A 23,669-nucleotide genomic window follows, 5' to 3' on the forward strand; every position below is an offset into this window, starting at 1 on the left:
TAAGACTTACACACAAAAACCTACTAACGAAATAACGAAAAATTACATTCTCGAATATGCAACAGCAAATTCTAAGGTGAAAGTACAAATCCGCACTGGCGGGATCCATGAATTTCTTTCAGATGATGCACTAATTTTAGATGCTTCAATTTTATGGAGTCAAATAAAAAATATCGAGTTGGTTCGATGGTTCGGGCAAAATTCATTACATAATAAAAATCCCATAAAATAATAATAAAAAGATATCGTGATTAGAAATTAAAAAACAAATAGTATAAATATAATAGGAGAGAGCGTCGTCTATAACTTTGTATAAATGTAACAATTTAGTTTTATAAAACCCTAAAACGTAATTAAAAATAGTTTAAGAAGATGGGAATTGAACTTGTAACCTTTAGTTAAAAAAATTGGTGTCTTGTCCACTTGACCAACCAGTTTTAATGCAAGTAAGATAGTTCCCTCCTAACTTATAAGATGGTTCACTATATTATTTTATATATACCAACACACTATTACTTCGAAACTCAGAAGGTTCCGGGAAACCACCAATTTCTTAACTAAATCCACCATGCAAATCCGGTTTTTAGTTTAGCAGGTTCAAACTGCAATAATAAATTACCATATCATACGGATACTTTCAATTAACTAAGGTGCTATTTGTTTTTTAAGAGGTAAAATGTCTGCAGTCTGTGGACCACATCTGCCAACATCTGTAGCAGAAGAGGTGGACTAAAACTCTGCAGTCTGCAACAAGAAGATTGTTTGTTTTTTAACATATGCAGACTGTTAAAATAAGTTGAAATTTAAATAAACTGAAATATAAATAAAAAAGGTCTTCAAACTTTATTTTATAAGTTACACACGGGTTGAATAAAAAATATTTTAACACATTAAAAAGAAAGTTTGCATTCATCCGCTCTTTTGGCTTTTGTCTAGATAACGCATTGGTATAACGTTGTAACAATACCAATTCACAAAGCTACATACAACATAAAAAGAAAGTAAAACAAAATTAGAATGTAATTTTAAGATCACTATTAACTTTTAACATAATCTGATTTGAATTAATTACCTCGAGGGGATGTAAACGGGTCGCTTTGGTTTCGCAACATCTAGGCATGGGTAGTCAAGAGATTGATGAACTTCTATACGATGATGTTTGACATAGTAGTGGTACAATGTTATCTCAACATCTAACAACAAAAACCTTTAACAATTAACAAAACATTACAACCTTTATTCAACAACAAAGTATTAAAAATATTCAACAAATCTAAACTTTCTACAAACTAATCAAATCTAAAAAAATTAACAAAAGTATTATGAATAAGACCAAATTGAAGAGAGACAAATTAAGCCTACAACTTTATTAGACAAATAATGATCGGATTGCAATCTGATCGAAATAAATATATATATTTAACCACCAACAAGTTGGCTACAGGTTGTTAATGCCACTCACATGGCTTTAATGGGACACAAAAAAGATTAAAATATGAAAAGGTGTTACCTCTGGAAAGGACGTTGATGTAATAATTAATGGAGCGGCGGGGATCAGTGGAGCGGCGGCGGTGTGGAGGCCGCCGGTGGGGTTGCAGCAGTGGAGGAGTTGGGCGGCAGTGGAGAGGAGGAGAGGATTAGGGATTGGGAGTATGATGTAGAAGAAGCAGTGGAGAGGAGATGATTAGGGTTTAGTCTGATGTAGAAGCTCGATGGAAAAAGAAATGGGTTAGAAGAGGTGAGAATTAACAATACCAACACTTCTAGGAGAAGAGGGCGCGCATACGTTTTTTAATGAAACGTCTTCGGAAAAACAAACACACTGCAGAGCCCAACGTCTGCGAGCCCTCTTCTCAGTGCAGACAAAAAGGGTGAAAAGTGCTTTTGAGGAAAAACAAACAACACCTAAATGCCTACATGGGTATGGGACGCGTTTTGGAAATTTCATCACACACCAATTATAAAACCATATCCAAATGTCGGTAAAATACTCATAAGGTATTCGTTAATCATTACTAATTACTCATCAGGTTTGCAGGTATCACGTACAACAACCATTCCAAACCCGATCTGAAAGACCAACCAGAAATATTCAACCTAACTTAGAACAATTGTACTTATTCTAAATTTTAAAAACTTTTAGCTATGAGAACCCATTATTGAAAATCTCAATGGACCGGTCAATACCCTGTTAACCAACATCGGTTTCGATTTTACCATTTGGGCTGAACAAAAACTTGTCACAAAACAAGAAACTTGAGCCTAAAACTATGAGCATAATATTTTATCAATTAAAATTCCGAGTCCTTTTGCTCGATAAAAAGAATAAGGGAAGCTCCAATAGAAAAATATATATTATTCAGACTTAAAAAATTTTGTTCTACACCAACTAAGTCCTTATAAATCACTTAAAATCTATATTTTCGATTATAAATCAGTTGTTTCAGTTTTGGTTGATAGCAAAACTGACACAAAACCAAAACTATTTCAATTAGTTTCTCGATTGTATACCAGCCGGTTATGGGAACGGAATTAAACACAAAATGCCACCAGATGTACAAAATATGAGCAAACTTCTATTAAGTTATTAAAAGTATCCATTTTTTATACTATTACGATATATCAACCTACCAAAGTGACCTCAAACACCAAAAGACGAAGGAGCTGTTTGGTTCATTCAGATCTGAATTTACCTCTTTCCCATTCGGCAACAACAATAAGACTTAAAAAAAACATCTAAACAATTCCAATCAGATGTAAACAAATAGTCCCTAACACTGTGTTCCCAAGTCTGATTTAACAAAAGAAGGGGAAGGAAAAGAGAGGAAAAAATAAAAAAACATGTATTTATGTTGATATATAAACATATAAACATGTTATCGTCCTCCAAATTGGAGAGACTAAGAGAGAAAGTATTTATGTTTAATTATAAACTTTTACAATTCCTAAATTAACCTTATATCTAACACCACTTAGAGGATACTATAGAAAAATATATTTCTTTTCTTTTCTTTTTAACTCAAAAACATCTAAAATGTTTAAATGAGACTCAAGAACATATAATGGTTTACTTAAAGGAAATAATAGGAAAATGTATCTTTCTTTTCTTTTCTTTTCCTTCACCTAGCTTTCTTTTCTATCATAATTACCCTTCCATCTCCTTCGTTCGTTAAATAAGACTCGAGAACACAACGTAAGGCAAGAGAATTAGAAAATAATCTACATACATATTATTTTTACAAGAGTTTAGACCAAATTACGTTTTTTGCATGACAAAGTCCAAGGAATATCTCAAGAAAACATTGTACGTATCCCAAACATATGAAAATGACAACTTGTCAATGGAAGTCACTCTTGCCGCCTTGCACTTCATGAAGGTTAGTAATTTGAACATACACAAAATATTAATGGTTAACATTACACTTAAAACATTTGAATTATTCTGTTTAGGCAACAAATAAAAACCCCTTAAAGTTTGTAGCGAAAACGGACCCAATACATTTTAAACAAGCATACTTTGCAAATGAATAATAATAACAATAATACACTAAACATCATAGATGGATTAGTTGTTTTCATAGAAATTTTTTTCCTTAGTCTATTTGAATAATTAAAGAATAAAAAATACAACAAAAAATAGTAATTGCCAACGGATTTATAAAATTAGCCAATACCCAAAAACATATAAACACTATATATATCAAGAATATACATACATCCCAAATTTTATAAATACATTTTTTTGTTTTAACCAATACAAAAATAGTGATAAATTTGCAACTAATCAATACGGTAAAAACCCAGCCCAACACCACCACACCAATTAACAATTAACCGGCACTATTTCAAGGATTACATAAATGTTGAAGTGTATGTTAGGAAATAAATACTAAATCAGTTTGATCCAAAACCCAGTCCACTACGGTCTATATAGGCAACGAACAGCACATAAACGCTACAAATAAACGCTTTAGCGACTCTAAAATGTTGCCGTTAATAATTCAATACGCATAAACTAATTATAAAAAACGATATTTATAAAATAACTGACTAGTTTGAAAATGTTGAAACATCTGAATGCAAAAGTCCGATTATACAGACAAATGCCAGAATCTCAGTTGCAGGTTGTTATGGGCAACGTACAGCGCTAAATATGCTACTAAAAAGCACATCAGAGACTCTAATTTGTTGCCTTAATAAAAAAAAATGAAGGCTCAGTTTAGTGTTTGAAATCATCAAAGTTAGCGTGAAGCTTTCAGAGTTTGATGGTATAAATGTTAAATCATCATTGCCTTGAAAAAGAAGAATTAAAAAAAAAACACAGATAGATCTGACCTGAGAATAAGATGAGGATGAAAATGAAAAATGTTGTGAATCGGTTATATAGCGATACATGAAATCATGAAACCCTAATTTACGGTTACCAAAAAAGCCCATTTATTGTTGGGCCGGACCATGGCTATTTTGAAATCAGCTAAATAGTGGCAAAATGCCAAAATCGGGTTTTTACTAGGGTTGTTCACGAGCCGCACCGAGCGAAGGCTTGCTCGTTGCTTGGCTCGTTTAATACTGAACCGAACCGAGCGGCTGAAATTTGAACCGAGCGAAAACCAAAACGAGTCAAAATCGAATCGAGCATTTTTCGATCGAACATCGAGCGATTTCGAGCATTATTTAATTCTGTTTTACTTTAAAATTTTCAATAAAAAACAAGTTTGAATGTTGTAAATTATATATATTATTAATAAATTATTAGTTTAGGCAAACGTGTAATAGATTGTAAATTTTTATTAAAAATAAGTTTGAAGTGAGATATAATGATCATGTAAAAAACTTTTGGTTTTCTAAGAACTTGAAGCGAACAAATAAAACTATAAAATTGACGTAATAGGAAAAAATTTAAAGGGTTTAAAAAATTGTAAGCTTATATTTATGTGTTTTGTTTATATATTTATATACTTGTTCATATATAGTTATATCTAAAATAAATTGAAAATATTCGAGCCGAGCAGAGCTGCTCGTTTACAATCGAGCGAAAAAACGAGCGAGCATTTTCTGAGTAATTTCCGAGCGAGTTCGAGCAATAAGCGGTTTGGACGACCCTAGTTTTTACTCTAAACTAGACATGCACGGCCCGGTTAACTGATTATTCGAAAACGGGTTAACTTAATACTGATTAATGGTCGATAGTCAACTAACTGGTTAGACCGGTAAATTAGGTCGGGTAGTACCTTGTTTTTAAGAACAAAAACTCTAACCGTTATAACCAGTTTAGAGTATAAAAAAAACTAATTACCGATATATACCCAGGAAAAAACTGGTTTAAAAAAAAACCAATAATTTCAGTTTCAATTAACCGGTTTTGGTGCGCTTTTTCCGGGTATAAACCGGTTAGAGAATCGGGTATTAATGAGTTAAGCTGTGCATCTCTGGTCCAAAACGGTACATAAAGTCGTTTATATAACGGTTACAAATATTCTTGTGATTTTTGGGTTACGTTTGTTTCTTTCTATGTACCTTCACACTCTGTTCCTAAGTCAACCTAAGTTAGATTCCAAAGTTACTCTTCCTTATTAAGCTTCGTTGTTTTAGTAACTGTAAATCAAATTGCCGTCCATCACCACCTGCAACTCCAATCTGAAGGCCCCGGGTACTCTTATTTGAGTTTATGCACTTTATTTAAGATTAGGATTCTAGTTCTCTATTATATTATAGAAATTGAATAATTAATAAGTATGCAAATTCTTATTACACTTGGATTATGGAAGAGTAATTGATATATATAGATAGATATATGCTATTGAAATAACTTCTATCAAAGGAAAATGACTGCTATTGCATTACGTTTGACTTTGTTTTCCTTTTTTGGAGTTAGTCATGACAAACTTTTTATTTGGAATCCCATTTAAAAATATTTTCTTTTAACCACCTATGTAGGAAATATTTTAAATTTATGCCATTCGTTTCGGTTATGACAAACACCATAACTGTAACCGACCCACAAGTTTTGGTTAATTTTTTTTTTTTAGTTTTAATTTTTGTTATTTTATATAACACAAACCGAGCTACATCTGGATAATAGGTAAGCGAGCAACAAGCTGCGCCGCTATCCCCTTTTGAATCGCAAAGCCTATTCTACTAAATATAAATCCTTGGTTCCTCGGGCTCTGCGAGTCACTGTGGACCACCTTATGCACCCGCTCCAAGAAGAGAACCGCCTCGGGAGCTAGGCGTCCAAACAAACTTGCTGTTAGATAACACTTCGGAAATAAACTGCAGCTGCATTGAATTAGTTTTCAGCATCTCAAAGAAAATGAATGCAATTAAATTAATTTTCAGTTCATAATCATGTTAGAATCAAGTTTTTAATGCTTAAGTGAATGCTAATTTCTTGTTGAATTCAACTAACACACATCAGTCATATGGTTGCACTGGAAATAAGGGTAGCCAAGAAATGTTATCAAATGTATCTTTTATTATAATTATGCTTAAAGGGTATAATATTATAGTAAATTTGTAACTTTATTGCAGGTGCATAATAATAACACTTATACGGTCACAGGAAGAAGGAAATCTGAGTGAAATGGGAATTTGGGGGCTGTTGGAGGTGGCATCGATGCCGATATTGCAGGTGTTGATCGTCAGTGCAATCGGAGCCTTCATGGCTACTGATTATCTCAATCTTCTTTCCAACCACACCCGCGACTCTCTCAATAAGGTAGCTCTAAATTCTCTTTTTATGAAACTATCCACAATTTAAAGATTGATTTTTGCAGATTGTGTTTGTGGTATTTACTCCTTCTCTTATTTTCGCAAGCCTTGTTGAGACTGTCACCTTTGAAGACATTATCTCATGGTAGCTTTTCTAAAAATACACTTATTTATTTGTTTCATATATATCCAGTTAATGTGTTATTATTTATGCAGGTGGTTTATGCCAATAAATATTGGAATCACATTTTTATGTGGAGGAATATTGGGATGGGTAGCAATCAAACTTATCAAACCAAAGCCTCATTTAGAAGGCCTCATAATGGCTATGTGTTCTACAGGTAAATTCAGTCTAATATCTATTTTAACAATTTAACATTTTTAATATTGTTTACAAATTCAGGTAATTTTGCAAATCTTCTGCTGATTATGGTCCCTGCGATCTGCACCGATGATGGCAGCCCGTTTGGGGACCAAGATGTATGTAAAGCTAAAGGACTCTCATACGCGTCATTCTCAATGGCGGTAAGTGAACCTCACAGTATGGGTCGGGTCAAAATGTTTATGAGCATAATGGACTCAGGTTGTGATGAGTCGTTTTAGAAAATAAATGATCAAAATGGGTTCACGGGATGTGGTGCTGGCCCGTTTAGACCCATTTTATATTAGCAAGTTTTATAACAATGGCCATTTGACCCATTGTATAATTGAGATGGACCCAAATGAAACTATATGCAAATATTTTCTACCCAAATCAATCAAATGTCTAAACTACCCTTCAAAGATAACATTTATCAATAAAGAAAAACACATTGATTATAGGCACGTAAACTAAACGTACGTTCCGTGAACAGTCTGTAAATCTTTCATGAACTCTTTTGCTGGACGTTTTTTTATTTAATAAATGAATAGACATGAACAATTTTTTTGTTCATTTAGTTAAAAGAACGGACATAAACACACATTCGTTCATTTATTTATGTTCGTGAACATACACTGATTTAAATTCGTTTATGTTCGTTCATTTACATTCATTTATGTTTTTGAGCGTTTGTTAATTTAAATTTGTTTATGTTCGTTCATTTATGTTTGTTTAAGTTCATTCGTTTATGTTCGTTAATATAAAGACACCGCCCCCCTAAAGCCCAACATGCTTTGGCGAGTGCCCTTTATAGTGGAATCATCAAGAGTTTGGAAATGAAGTTTGATTTATCCCCTCGTCAGAAAGCGGTGTTTGAGTGTCTTCAGGCTCCTCGGGCTCAAGATTTCTTAAGTGTTCTCCCTATTGAAGGATTGGGCCAACATATGTCGGCTTTGGAGTACCGGGCCATCCTGAAGTATCGGTTAATGATCCCTTTGTTTCCGGTAGATGAGCCGTGCCCGGTTTGCCGTAAGGTTTGTTTGGATTCTTTTGGCGAGCATGCGGTTCACTGCAAAGAGTTGCATGGGTTTAAGTACAGGCATTATTTGGTGAGGATGTTCTATGCGATGTTCTTAAACGAACCGGAATTTTGGCTAAAAAGGAGGCCCCCGTAAACTTTCTTACGGATCCTCAAGAAGGAAGATCTACATTACGACCGGCCGATATACTTGTTTTTGGGTGGGTAGGGGGATAACACGCTTGTGTCGACCTCACAGGAGTGTCCCCTCTTGTTGGGATTAGGGACACTGGATTTGTAGCAGGCCAGGCAGCATTGAAGGCGGCATCGGGCAAGGTTGCTAAACACGAGAGAGCTTGTTTGGAGAATCAACACATGTTTATCCCCTTCGCCTTTGACACTTTTGGTTTCTTTGCTCCGGATGCCGTGGACCTTTTGAATAGGGTTCAGAAAGTTGTGTATAGTAACGTATCAGCCCATAAGAATCAAAACTTTGTTTTTAGTCGGATTGGGTTTGCTATCCAAAAGGGGGTTGCGGCGCAGCTTGTTGCCCGCTTACCTGCCACTTCATTGTAAATCGTTTGGATGTTTCTATGAAATATTTTCAAAAATATATATATATATATATATATATATATATATATATATATTCATTTGAATTCTTTTGGCTCATTACGACTTAGTTTAGCAATAATTCTTAGTCTTGATACATTGTTTTTCATATTACTTTTAATTGGTTTTAGCTAAGTTATGTTTGTTTCTTTACGTTCGTAAGCCGTCCATTTATACTATCATCGAGTGAACATAAACCAACACAAACATTTTCATTTTGTTAACGAACAGCTACAAACAAGAAATTCTCATTTGTTTAATTGTTTGTGTTCGATCATTTGTTCAATCACAGTTAAAAGGTCGTACACAAACATGCTTCTTTCGTGTTCGTTTACAAGCTTAATTGATTATTATGAAATGATTTTGTGCAGTTGGGTAGTTTTTACACGTGGACATGTACTTACCAAATGATCCAAGGCTCGGCTTTGAGGTCTAACGCATCGAAAGAAATCAAGAAACTATCGAATGAAGCAAATAAAGACTTGGATGCAAATCAAAACACGCCTCTTTTAAATAATGAATATTATGATCATATTGATACAATCATGCCTTCATCAAACTTGATCAATGATGATACGGAAAACCACTGTGTAAGCATCCGCTTTTGAATTTTTTCGTGTATGTTTTTGTTTCTAATTCGTTTTTGTGTTCATGATTTGTAGATTGTGTATAAAGGGTTTGAAGAGAATGATGAGAATAAAGACGAGTCGGTTTCAGATCGGTTAATAGAAATGTTAAAGAAAATTCTAGAGCAACTACTAGCTCCCCCGACTCTTGGCTCTGTAAGTATAACAACCAAAATAACTGATCCATAACTGACATAGCTGAACCCAACCCAAAGCAGGCTTGATTTTATGTATTTTTAAAGACTGAATTTATGGTTCGGTTTTGGTTTTGCATGCACCAGAAACCGAAAAAACCGAAGCGAACTATAAACCCAAAAACTAACTTTTGTTTTTGAATTTATGGAATATAGTTTAATTTTTAAATGTTAAATAGTTAGTTTAAATTTTAGGCTTAATTGCCTAAATGTGTAATAATCAATTAAAAAAATTTAGGCCCAAAGTTGCAGCACCAATTTCATTATTTTGGGCCTAATTTTTTCGGCTCAATAGTTTAAAGCCCAATTGGCAAAACTGAAAAATAAAAACCGAACTGAATCCATTGTGACAACCGAATATCGAAAAACTGAAAGCAAACGCTTTTCAAAAGCCTCAAACCAAATTTTTGGGTTGAGCTGAAAACCAACTCATATCAAACATATGATGTTGTACTCAGCAACAAAACACTATGATAACCGTTGATTAGTTTGCAGGGCTTGTGTTTGGGGCTATTCCGTTGGTAAAAAACCTTTTAATCGGTGAAAAAGCTCCTTTACGGGTGGTCCAAGACTCCATGACATTACTCGGGTAACCATAATTACAATTTTGGTAGCTTTAAAATCTTTACAAAATTAATATTTCTAATCTTTATTATCAATATGTTTATTTATGTTGTCATAGGGATGGAACCATACCTTGTCTCACTCTTATACTAGGAGGCAACCTCACACAAGGTACAAATGAGGTCAATATTATAATGTTCAAAAACCGAGTTCGATTCTAAGTTTGTAAATGCTATTTTTTTATAGGTTTAAGAAAGGCAAGTGTGAGGCCCACAATCATCATCACGGTTATCACCGTGCGTTACTTGATTCTTCCCGTGATTGGGATTGGTGTGATTAACGTGGCAGGAACGATGGGGTTGCTTCCACCGGATCCGCTCTTTAGATTTGTGTTGTTGATTATGTTTGCTCTGCCACCTGGTGTGAATATAAGTAAGGACCTTTGACTTTGGAAGCCAAACAATGACTTTTGAAAGTCGAAACAAGTTTAGTCTGAATGGAATATGCACAGGTACAATGGCGCAGTTGTTTATGTTGGGCAAGAGGAGTGTGCAATGCTTATGATGTGGACTTATTTGGCTGCTGCTTTTGCTCTTACAGCTTGGTCAACTGTTTATATGTGGATCTTGTCATGAAAACTGTTATAAATATATGTTACCACAAGATATTTCATTTAAATTCTTTTACAAAATGAGTTGATGTCCAAAAGGCCAAACCTGGATTGTTAATCTATCAACATGGAGAACAAGTAAAACCTCAGCATTTGTTTTAATTAAGAATTTTATGAAAACTTGATTAAGCATGGTACTGTCTGGTTCGGTTTTGACGAAAATCTTATCTTATTTGTATGTGTGTGTGTGTTTTTTGGTGCCTGCTAGGTGCTTGATGAAAATCATGTTGTTGTTCGATGAAGCTGTATGATGAAATGGTAATACCGAAAGGTTTTTGTTGAATATAATTGATTTTATTCACTTTGTTGTGTTGAAATGACATGATTTGTTCAATTTATTAATTTGATGATGGGAAACTGAGTTTAGTGAAATACCCCTTTTGGTTTTTATCATATTTTGATTATATTTCTTCATTTCATGCATGTGGTGTCCACCTCTAATCTTCAGTAGTGTAGCAGAACCTATGATGTTTGCGTTTAGTTTAGAAACATAGACAAAAAAGTTATGTATCTAAATTAATACCTCAACTTAGGGGACACAGGATACTTTGTGGATTTGTTAGTACATGGATTGATGGTATATTTATTACTTTATTTGCAAAAGTAACTTCTCTAATGACATTTCAAATGTTACAAAATATTTTTTATCTTTGTTTATTAATTTAACTATTCATTATTGTAATAGTGAAAGTAATTATGAAAATAAGAAGTTTAAAATGGCCTGAATTGATTCGGTGAAGAGATCATATGGAATAGAAGGCATTAAACTGATTAACTTGTTCTTCATTTAGGCTTACAGTTACCAAAAATAACTTTGCAGGATTGCGTTTGGAGCTTACATGAAGCAAGGCATGTTGTGTGTGTGTAAAACTAAAGCAGCAAAGACATATTATTTGAGTTTAACTTTTTATAATTGTGTAAATATTAGTTCATCAGTTGAAGGCTAATGTCAAAAACATATTTTACAATAAATAAAATATTATTATCAATAACCAACTAAACCCAACCGCGAAGCGCGGGTAATGATACTAGTTATGTATATTATGCTCATCTCTGGTCCGTTTGGGTTTTCCTCCACTCATTCTCCCCTTCAAAATTAGAGTTTCAACTATTTAGTCTGCTTCTACTCATTCTCCCCTCCAAAATTAGAGTTTCAACTATTAACAAGTGTCGTAGTTTGTTTACTCTTCACATGCCCCAAACCTTAACAATATACCCTCTCTTATATTATCTCTCGTAATAGTCACCCTTAATCTTTTCTGAAAAACTTTGTTTCTTGTCCTGTTCAACTTTGTGCAAACACACATCCACCTCGATGTCCTCATGTCTGTTATGTCCATGTTACACACGTGTCTTCCCGATAGTCCAAAAATTTGATCAGTAGAAGATAATGGTTGAGTTGCGACCCTATAGAATTTTTTTTTTAGTCTACTTAGAAACCTCTTGTCACAAAATACACTTGTTGTTGTATCACTATCTATGCGTGTGTCGCTATGCACAAACAATCCTAAATATCTAAACCTGGTTGACTGTGAAACAACATGTCCTTCATTGGTGATCTGGATGTCTCAATCATTGTCATTGTGTCACTAATGATGCAAATAGAAGTGTTAGTTTAAATCGTTAAATAGCCAAACTACTAAATCCTACCAAATTAAGGTTTTTTTGTTTTAAGATATGAATGGGTCTTAATGGCTCTGAAGTCTGATTCGGTCAAACTTCAAATTGTTTGTTTCATTAACAATTCACATCTGAATGGTTCAACACAAATATGAATGATTCAGCTTCAAAACATTGTTGAATGGTTTAACACATCCATCACATATCTTCACCATCATTCTTTGTCGCTATCACAATATATCCACCATTGTTCTTCACATTATCACCATCGACCACCACTATTTTTCGCCACCAATCTTCACCACTGTTTTTCGTCGCCATTATTCACCTTCCCACCGCCGACACCATCTCTACACACCGAGCGAACGCCATAGATAACGATTCTCGAGTCTTCATGTACTCGGTCAAATGTGGTGATTTTTAAAGAGGATTGAAAGTAAATAACTAATCATGGATGTAAGTGACAATGGCAGTGAAATTAGATATGAAATAAATGGATTCAAGTAGGGATACATAAATTAATTAAAATTTACACCGGGGCAATTACAGACTAACGGCAGATAGACGAGCAACAAGCTGCGCCGCTACCCCCTTCTGAATAGCAAACTCTACCCTACTAAACACAACGTTCCCTTTAGCATGGGCGGAGTTACTGCTGACCACCTACTGAACCCGCTTAAGGAACTGAACTGCGTCAGGGCCGAGAGCGCCAAAGGTGTCGAAAGCAAACGGTATGAACACGTGCTGATTCTCAAGGCAAGCTTTCTCGTGCTTTGCTACTTTACCCGCCTCTGCCTTGTTTATCGCATGACCCACCACAAACCCATGGTCCCGTAGCCCAACGAGGGGGGGCACACCTGTCAAATCAACGCACGCGTGCTTCCCTTTTTCCCATCCAAAAACAAGAATGTCAGCGGGTCGTAGGGTTGATCTCCCATCTAAAGGGTCGGTTAAGAGGTTCACCAGGGCTTTCTTTTTTGCCGAGATCCCAGCCCGCTTAAGGAAGTCGTAAAGCACATCTCGAACTAGATCATGTCGATATTTAAAGCCTGGTAATTCTTTGCAATGGACTACATGCTCCCCAAAAGAATACAAACAAGCCTTTCGGCATATGGGGCACGGGTCATCCACCGGGAAAAGGGGTACCATCAACCGGTATTTTAGGATGGCCTGATATTCCACCGGCGACATACATTGCCCTAAACCTTCAATGGGAACAACTGACAGGAAATCCTGAGCGTGAGGGGCACGTAAACACTCAAACACGGCTCGCTGCCGCGGGGACAAAGCGAACTTCTCTTCAACTGTCTTGACGATTTCACCATATAAGGCATTCGCCAAAATTTTCTAGGCTTTAGGAGGGGCGGTGTCTTTAAAGTCGAAACCGCCAAGATCATGATCAGGAAGAGAATTATGCAGGGTATCCAACGCACCCCTATAATCAGAGTCAAACAGCCCACCCCCACACTCCCGTAGGATGTGGTCTTGAAGAACCCAAGATTGGGCCCTTGAAGCCACAAAAGCGTAGGAAGAGGCATCCTCAGCCGAGCAAATCCCAAGACCCCCAAAACGGGTTGGGAGGGAAGCTAACCTCCATTGGAAGTCCCCAAAAAAGGCACCACCACAAACAACAATGTCCTCGATCGCTTTCCGAAGACCCGTGTCAATAACAGAGACGGCTCCTCCGACATAGGAAGGCTGACACGTCCTAAGCCCAAACAGAAGTTTAGCGACCCCCATACACGAACGAAGCAGGAGGAGTTCACTTTGAGGGTCACGAAGGCCTTTGATGCATTCCATCAGCTCAACCGCACGTTTTGCTCTTTTGAGGGCCAAACCACTAATAAACTCCTCGTTTCTACTGACAGGACCACCCAAAAGTTTCACACCATGCACTGGCCTACCAATATCCCGTGGAAATAAACCTTCTTGAGTCTTCGCCCCATCACATGTAGGCCAAAAAACTTCAGTTTTTTTGATGTTGAGAAGGAGGCCCAAAGAGGGGCCCTCCACTCTGATGATGTCTAAAGCCTTGGCAACCTGAGTAGCATCTCAATAAGGGTCCCATCATCCAGGTACCAGGCGTGAAAAAGAAGCTTACAGCGATCTCTGATCCGGTGGACAAGGGGGTGTAAAACAAGGGCAAACAGGAGAGGCCCTAAGGGATCCCCTTGCTGAACCCCTGTGGAAGACCAAATATTATCATTTCCCACATAAAGCCTAGCTGGCTGCCCGTATAAAAAATCAACCCAAGCAGAGATGGATGGACACATTTTCCTTACCTCATTTAAAAGAGCAGTTCTATCCACAAGGTTAAAAGGCATTCGAAAAATCGACGGTAAGTATAGCCAACGACCCGTCTCGGTGGTGCGCATTTACAAACCTATTTGCACTATGAAGAATTGCCTCAGCCCCGTTTGGAACCCCGACCCCAAACTGAAAGTCGCCAAGGTATTTGGCCATATCCTTCCCCACCCCCTTCATAGCCACCTTGGAGACTACTCTCCTCCAGATTGAACCCACTGCAATAGGTCTAATCCCATTATCGGGCTTGAGAAGAGGCGTAAGGGGAGCAGATGCAACGAACCCCGCCAAACTCCTAGGGCACCCACCCCTCAAACATAAGTTAACCATAGCTGCAGTCGCCCTAAGCTGACTAGCCGCAATCACGGACCCTTCCCAACAAAGGGCGTCCAAAAGGTGCTGAGCCCTCAAACCATCTCTCCCACACGACGTCCCTTTAGGGAAGGATTTGATGCACACCAGTACACTGTCAGTCTATGCTACAAGGGGAGGCTCTGCTGGTAAGAAAGCGGACATGGTAGGGGGAGGCATACACAAGTGTTTATCCTCGAGGGCCTTCAAAGTTTTCTTATCAAGTGGTGCGACCCCAGAAGAACATAGAACCTTAACTGCAGTGGTAAAATGACCATCGGCAACCTTACGTAAGCATTGCTTGACGTTAGAACCCCTATCCTCGCTTTTTTTATCAGACCCTTTCTTAAAACCGTTTGGGCCCTCCATCGCAGGTTGAGCAAACAAAGACTGAATGAGAGTGCCAAACCCTTCACGGTCCCCCCCATTGGGCTAGCGCCCACTGTATACTGAGGCATTGACCGGTTTTTCTGTTGCCTGACCTCTTATCCTGGTGGCTGACTGGCGTAAACACACGCAGCGTACACCGAGGTAAAAGTAGCAGACGAATCCATGCATCAACCGAATCAGGCATAGCCACCACGTTGTCCAAAGCTGTGGTCAAGGCTTGGGCAAACGCCATGCGACAACTAAAAGGGATGCTCTTAACAGTTTTAATAGGAAGAGAAAAAACCCGGTCAAGGAGAGCAACATTACCTCTCCAGACGAGGAAGGCTCCGTTGTGACACACGGTCTAGGGACTCCCACAAATAAAACTCTCCTCATCCCCTTCCCTTGGCATAAACCGAATAACCCGATCTTCATGGTGACACGCCCAACGGAAGGAACGAAGACGCATGCACTCCCAACACAACCATTGTTCAGACAACCTAAGGGCTTCGCAAACAGATGTAAAAAGATAAGGGTCTTTAGCAATAGCACGCCTAAAAGTATCTTTCTATCATCCGAACCAAAATGGTGACTTCTAATATGAGGCATAAGCCTTCGGATCCCCTTAGACCCAACAACACCATCGGGGCAAAAATGGAACCCCTTAAAGGGGCAAGGCCAAAAACCATTAGACATGGCCAAAAAAAACCACCGAATTGAGAACAACTTCAACCGAGACACTTAGACAATGTCTCCACCTCAAAACGAGAAGGAAAAAAAAAACAAAAACAAGAGCTACCCGACGGTTCAACAGCTTTTTGAACCGAAGCTCATAGAAATACTTACACTGAGCATTTCATCGAACACCTTGTGGGCACTTCAGAAAACGAAACAACTGAACGGATGAAAGTGCAAACATGGCGGATGGAAGGAGTGAACACTGTTGCTAGTCTTCTACATGACTACATCTTCATCCTTCTGTCAAAGTTGTTGCAGAATTCTGTAATGAAAATGAGCATTTCATCGAACACCTTGTGGGCGCGGAGGTTTGACGAAGAACCAGAGAAGAAACAGTTAGGGTTAGTTGGGACTCAGGTGGGAGGTGGGAGGTGGCCGACGGGCTGGCGGGCGGCGGTGGCTGACTGGCCGGACTCCGAAGGGCGGAAGGGTGGTGAGGCAAAAATAATGTAACTATGTATAAAAGTGAGCATAATCTCCCATTTATGAGGAGATTATGAGGAGGTGTTTCTTTTGCCCGCATCAAGGACGTGGCTCATTCTATTTTGGGTGCTCGAAGAATATGAGGAAGACCCATGTGAACGGAAATTTATTAGGGTTAGGCTCTGGTCACTTATGCTATAATCTAGTTTATGGAAATTTAGTAGGGATGACAATGGGTCGGGTTCAGGCCGAGTATTGGTAATCCCATAGCCGTTTATTAAACCATGTCCCATACCCGACCCATTACCCATCGGGTATTTGTCGGGTAATTAGGGTATACCCGCTGGGACTTTCAAGTAAGTTTTTTTAATAATTATAATTATTTTACACATTTTATCTATACAACAATTATTAAAAATTTAAATATAATGCACATCATATTTAGAAGCATGACAAAAAATAATATTATATATATATATATGGAAGGGTTATTGTAAAAAGATGAGTGTGTCTAAAAAGTGTAGGAAGAAATCTGGATGGTTGGCCTTGGTAATCAATGGCTGAGATAGAAAGATGGAGTAATTAGAGGTGTGTTATATTTTTAAGGCTTAGAGTGGTGTGTTAAAGGGTATTTTTGTCATATAAGTTTTGGTAACATGTAGATTGCCAACTTAATAAACTAGGAAACTTCTAGTTTTATGCTATTTATCTCTTGAACTTCCAAAATATGCTCAACAAATTAATTTATTTTATTTATTCAAACCAATAAAAAATCTATAATTAAAACAAAGTAACATAAATACACACTACACAGAAACCTTACACGCTGATGAACTAAAACACACTAGCCGAATCCCCAGAAACTGAAATATTTAAAAAAGAATATAGCTGAATTATCTGAAAACACACTGAAATATTTCAAAAAGAACAATGACCCACTCTACATGAAGATGAACAATAAAACACTATACCGATCGCTGTGTTATACTTTATTTTTTTCCGATTTATTCATAATGATCATTGTGTTATATTTTATTTTTGACATAACACCAATAACAGAAAGACACCAATAACAAACACCAACATATTGTTTTTGACATAACACCGATAAATGACACACACATATAATTAAAACACAATAACTATAAATTCAAAGTGTTAAGAAGATTAATTGATCACAATAACATAAACACACCAACAATCTTTATAAAGTAATTAACTTTCATAATAACTAAAATTCATCTAACCATAATTACAAAGAACAAGAATACCATGAATAACGTAATTACAATGAAAAAAATGATATAATACATCTTTCTTATATATAAAAAAGGTTTTTCTTTATTTATTTTTTTTTTACAATTGATGCTATTCATATTTAAAAAATAAAACCATGTCCTACCATGGGCTCTAAATGTTTGCTAAGCCATTTTTCACAAATGAATGAAGATTATTAGTGCCGTGTATTCAACATCACTTGTCCTGTACATATAAAATGAATATTAGCAACCATATTCATATCTAAATATTATAATTAACTATAAGTTATTGTGAGACAAATTTGAGGAAAATAAAAATAAAAAAGGATTGGAATTGATGTCACCAAAGACCATTTGATTGATTTGGAGAGCACCTCTATGATGATTTAGGAAAATGTTTCAATGTTTCAAACGAGCATGACATAAACATGTTTGGATCGTATACTTGCAAGAATAATGAAAGAAGATTTTAGCTACAATTGATTCACAAAATTAGCAAAATTGATAATTAATTCAAAAATTACCTAAAATAAAGAAAGACAATGTGACTATCTTACCCTTATATGTTAAATGTAATTTAAGGGTCCATATTGTTTCCTACACTTCTCATGAATTTAAATCTTTTTATTTTAACCTTGCTCTATATATGCTTCACAACCTACGAAAAACAAAGATTTTTCAGGTATATGGTTCGGGGTAACGGTTATGTGTTATCGAGTAATCGGGCCGGATATCATCTAATCCCATATCCGGTTGGTACCCGCAAAAATTTTTAAATCCTAATTTCATACCCGGCCCATACCCATCGGGTTTCAGGTATACCCATTAAGCTCAAGCTTTTTTGCCATCCCTAGATTCAAGTGCTAATGGATGTGATTCTGATGATTAATTACAACAAGATTGAAATTAACAACAATGGCCACAAATTTGAGTTTGCACATAAGGTGTTTGATAAAATGCATGAATTAGTTAGAACTTAGAAGTGAGAAAAAACATACGGTTCAGAGGTACAATCAAACAACACTAGCACTGGTTTAAATCCTCTTAACTAGCCAACACTGTCACTGATTCATCACTTAATGATTCAAGATTTGCCAAACAGCCCCCTTAGTCTTGTTTGTTGTTTCATGAAACCATAGTTTAATAGTTCAACCTAAATTTTTCATCAAAACAAGTCAAACCGAATCATAAAAGCCTAATAACTATACCGTGAGTTGAAATCAATGCTTCAACAAAAATTTGTTTATATCAAAAGTTTATTCATTCTTGATGGGTTAGAGTAGATATTCATGTGTCTGTTTTTGCATGGGAGTTTGACATGGTCAATTCAACATTAAAATATACACGACACTTATATCAACATTAAAACACTCATGTTACACACTAACGTCCTGTTCATGAGTTTTTTTAAAGGAGGGAAAAAAATTGAAAATTAAGGATAGTTAGAAAATGGGTGTTCTTGAGTTTCTTTTAGGATGAAAATGAAAAGAGTAGAAGGAGTTAGGAGGGATTAAATTAATGTATTTTTCCAATAAGTTATTCTCTCAAAAATAGGATGATTACTAAGGATAACTATTTTTTAACATAAAAATAGTTATCCTTTCATTTCCTCTAATTTCCTTCCAACTCAAGAACATACCTGATTAAAATAAATTTCATTCCCTTCACTTTCTTATTCTTCCTTCTCATTTCCTTTTCTTAACTTGGTTAAAAAACTCAAGACGTAAGTATGTCATCAACACAAGCTTTAGCCAGTAAACCAAATAACAACATTAACAACTTAAAACATTATTACCATAACCACACTAAGGGGGTGTTTGTTTTTTCTTCAAACATCTTCAAGGGAGCTAATGTCTGCAGGCGCGCAGACATTACCCTTGAAGACTGTTTGTTTTTTTTCTTAAAACAGATCTGAAGTTATCTTCTTTCATCTTAAAAGAAAAGCAAGGAAATCTTGCTTAAAACATCTTCACAAAAAAACCCTACTCTTCTCCCTTTGCAGCCACCCTCTCATCCACTGCTCCTACCACCGTCCGCCAACACCACCACCCACCGTACGCCGCCACCACCACCCCCGTACCCCGCCGCCACCGTCCACCACCATCCACCGCCACCACCACCGTCCACCACCCACCATCCATCACCACCACCGTCCACCACCCACCATCCATCACCACCACCGTCCGCCACCACCACCACCATCCATCACCGCCACCACCACCATCCATCACCCACCACCACCACCATCCATCACCGCTACCACCACCACCATCCATCACCGCCACCACCACCGTCCACCACCCACCATCCATCACCACCACCGTCCACCACCCACCATCCATCACCACCACCGTCCGCCACCACCACCACCATCCATCACCACCACCGTCCACCACCCACCATCCATCACCACCAACATCCATCACCACCACCACCATCCATCACCACCACCACCATCCATCACCCACCACCACCACCATCCATCACCACCACCGTCCACCACCAACCAAAACCATCCATCACCACCACCCATTGTCCACCACCACCATCCACCGCCACTACCCACCGTCCGCCGCCACTACCACCATCCACCACCACCACCTTCCACCACCCACCAAAACCAAATCGGCATGGCAAGCAAAGACTAAAAACTAGATGTAACTTGAATAAATGACTTCTATCTTGTGAGATAAGTTTGACAGTTATGCAGACAGTATCAGCTTATAAAAACAAACAGTCTTATATTTTCAGCTTGCAGATCTTCAGACCACATCTTCAGTTGCAGACATGAAAACAGATGAAATCAGCTTGCAGACAGTTTATGTCTGCAAAAACAAACAGCACCTAACCTAACCAACCAATCTTGTCCCACCCACTCACACAAACACACTCTCATCCACACAATAATATCCAACCCCTCTCACACCAACCAACACCTTCCATTAACCCATAATAATGTCCGCCACCACCACCACCACCACCGTCATGGACCGACGTACCTACTGGTGCCACGAGTGTGACATGAGCATCACCCTCATCCCCACCACCTCCCTCTGTCCTCACTGCAACTCCGATTTCATTGAAGAATTAGATTCCCCAATTACCTTCAACAATACAAACCCTAATAATAATATTAATAATAACAATCAATTACTGTTTCCTTCATTTCTCGACGACCCATCAATTCCGGAAGCCGGTAACCCATTTTTCCACCGTGTAATCACCCACCTCTTCAACTCCGACCACCACAATCCGACCACCTCCCGCCACCACTCTCCGGCGTCCAAATCAGCAATTGAATCAATCCCATCTGTCAAAATCACACCCGGGTTTCTTCAAATTGACCCAATTGTCATATGTGCCGTGTGCAAAGACCAGTTTGTGATCGATGATTTAACGAAAGAGTTACCGTGTAAACACTTATACCACTCGGATTGCATCCTCCCGTGGCTTTCGCAGCGTAATTCGTGCCCCGTGTGCCGGTTTCAGCTCCCGATTGACCCCGTAGACGGTGATTCGAAGATTAGACGCCGGTCGAGGTCTCGGGTATTGAGATTGGGGGATTTGGTTGATGAGGAGGATGATGGGGAGTTGTTGGGGTTTGGATTGAGGCACCTTGCGCGGAGGCATCGGTTGGTGTTTCCGGGTAGGGATCAGCGCGGTGGGGCGGAGGGTTTGTTTTCGCCGACTCAGATTGGGGAGGAGGTGCAGGTGGATATGGATGTGGTGACGGGTTCGGGACGGACGAATAGTGTTGAGACGGTGTCGAGTTGGCCGAGCTGGCCCGTTGATGGGGGTGCAATTGATACTAGAGTTAATGATGATGATGATGTTGTCATGTCTTGATAATTTTGCGGATGAGGACTCGGTTACAGGTAATTTGAAGGTGTGTTTGATTGTTTGTTGATTCCGGTTACCAGCATTTGATGATTGTGATTGCGTAGCATATGAAACACATATTTGTTTTTTTTGTTAGGCATGTAAATGAACCGAACGTTCGTTGAATTAGTTCAGTAGGAAGTTCGTTTATGTTCGTTTAATTAAACAAACAAACAAACATGAAACTATGTTTTGTTCGTTTGTTTAAGTTCGCTTGTTTATGTTCATTTAGCCCATTTAACTGTGTAATTTAATAATTTTAAATAACCTAATTGGATCTTTTTATTTGTATGCAGATGATGTATAGTGGTTCTTATGGTTACAAGGTACCTCCCGAGCCTGCAAATTTAACCAAGTGTAAATTGGTTGCGGGTATTATGTTTTACCTTCTGCGCCTATATCCTAGATCCTAAACCCTAATAAAGATTCAGTGGCCCATGATACTGTTATGCCGATTTTATCTTTTTACATTTTTGGTTTCTGTTTTAATGATGGGCCTATGTTTTCCTGTGTTGAGTTTGCAAATAACATTTGATGCAGTAGTAGTTTTGTTGGTGTTATTGTTATCATTGTGAATTGTGGGGGTTTCCTGGAATGCTGGTGCAACTACATATCCAGTGTTGGTACTTTACATTATATATATACATATACAACTACAAATATTTAAGGAACAAAAAAGAACGCTTTGATCATGGATTGGATGAGGTGATTCATGACTTGCTATATGGCTATGTATAGAGAGATGTTTAAATGAGAACCATGAACTAAATGAACACTCTTAAGTCTTGGAGCATATTTGTAGTTTGTGTGTATATATTCATTCAAAGATGTTCTAAATAGCTGACAATGTAATTATGTATATCAAGCAGAAGCAACATATAGGAAAGGAAAACATGAAAAGAACCACTTAACGCATTTTATATTAATATTCATTTCTGATTTGCTTGCTTTCCCAACTAATGTTACTGAAGTTTGTTTGTTTTATATTAGATAAAATGGCAATACTAGTCCTTTATGTTTGCACGTTTTTTCAATGGTCGTCCTTTAGCAAACTTAATGACAAAGAACATCTTTAAGTTTCAAATCCCTATCATGTTACGTTCTTTGTCACTAACAGAGTTAATTTTTCTTGTTAAATCTGGTCATGTACCTTGCACATGAGGGTAATTTGGTCATTTTTATCTATTTATTAAAAAACAATTATCTTTTCACCCGCCATCTTCAATCTCTCTCTCTCTCTCTTTAACATTCATAATCTTCACATCCTCTCTCTTTCTCTCTCACTCTAACATAGAACTACCACCATCACCAACCAACCACCACCACCATCGCCAGCACCATCATTTTTCGCCGCCATCACCACCCATCACCTGCTGTTGCGACCAGCAATTTCACAGCGTAATTGATGGATCCGAATGATCTAGATCACTAACAATCATCAATCATTATATGGTGGGGTGGGGTTGAGATTCCCTCCTTTAGCGAACCGTCGTCCTTTAATTCCGCTTTCATTTTCACCGACGGCGACGACAGTGGGGTGGGGTTGAGATACCGTCATCGGATCTACCTTCAAACCGCCGGCGCCGGAAACCCATGTCGCCGCCGTCATCGAATCTACCTTCCGTCATCGGGTTTGGTTTTGAAAAGGGTCGGATCTGAGATGATGATGATGATGATGATGATGATGAGTGGTGGCTGGTCACTGGTGTTTGGTTATGGTCTTAATGGTGTTTGGGGAAGAAGATATGGTTAAAAAGAAAAAAATATTTTTATTTATTTAAAGTTCAAAATATTAAGTCAATTACACAAATAACCCTTGAGGGGGTAAAAAAACTAAATTGCCCTCACATGAGGTGCACATGACTGGATTTAACGAGAAAAACTAACCCTCGTTAGTGAAAAGGACGAACCGTGCAACGTTTTTTGAATATAAATGATGTTTTCTGTCATTAAGTTTGCTAAATGACAAC

At 37.6% G+C, this 23,669-nt stretch overlaps 1 protein-coding gene, 1 non-coding gene and 1 pseudogene across 3 annotated transcripts; 2 read left to right on the plus strand and 1 right to left on the minus strand.

The window, feature by feature from the left end:
• Positions 1-4,210: 4,210 nt before the first annotated feature.
• Positions 4,211-4,294, minus strand: LOC143545079 (small nucleolar RNA snoR116). The gene has a single exon (XR_013137362.1). It is a non-coding gene; the product is annotated as a small nucleolar RNA snoR116 (small nucleolar RNA).
• Positions 4,295-6,569: 2,275 nt separating this feature from the next.
• Positions 6,570-10,784, plus strand: LOC143545050 (protein PIN-LIKES 7-like; annotated as a pseudogene). Its single transcript, XR_013137358.1, has 10 exons — positions 6,570-6,718; positions 6,777-6,856; positions 6,928-7,052; positions 7,115-7,236; positions 9,074-9,292; positions 9,365-9,484; positions 10,011-10,111; positions 10,205-10,257; positions 10,333-10,518; positions 10,598-10,784. The product of XR_013137358.1 is annotated as a protein PIN-LIKES 7-like (transcript).
• A 9,919-nt stretch (positions 10,785-20,703) lies between these two features.
• Positions 20,704-22,275, plus strand: LOC143545051 (E3 ubiquitin-protein ligase RDUF2-like). The gene is made up of 2 exons (XM_077037003.1): positions 20,704-21,695; positions 21,996-22,275. Exon 1 carries the CDS (start codon positions 20,776-20,778, stop codon positions 21,664-21,666), a length of 891 nt encoding a protein of 296 aa, XP_076893118.1. The 5' UTR covers positions 20,704-20,775; the 3' UTR covers positions 21,667-21,695; positions 21,996-22,275.
• The last annotated feature ends 1,394 nt before the right edge of the window (positions 22,276-23,669 follow it).

This window comes from Bidens hawaiensis, unplaced genomic scaffold (genome assembly GCF_021521415.1).
Source record: "Bidens hawaiensis isolate Kalapana, Puna unplaced genomic scaffold, B.hawaiensis_p1.1 tig00013810_1, whole genome shotgun sequence".
NCBI classification, from domain to species: Eukaryota; Viridiplantae; Streptophyta; class Magnoliopsida; order Asterales; family Asteraceae; genus Bidens; species Bidens hawaiensis.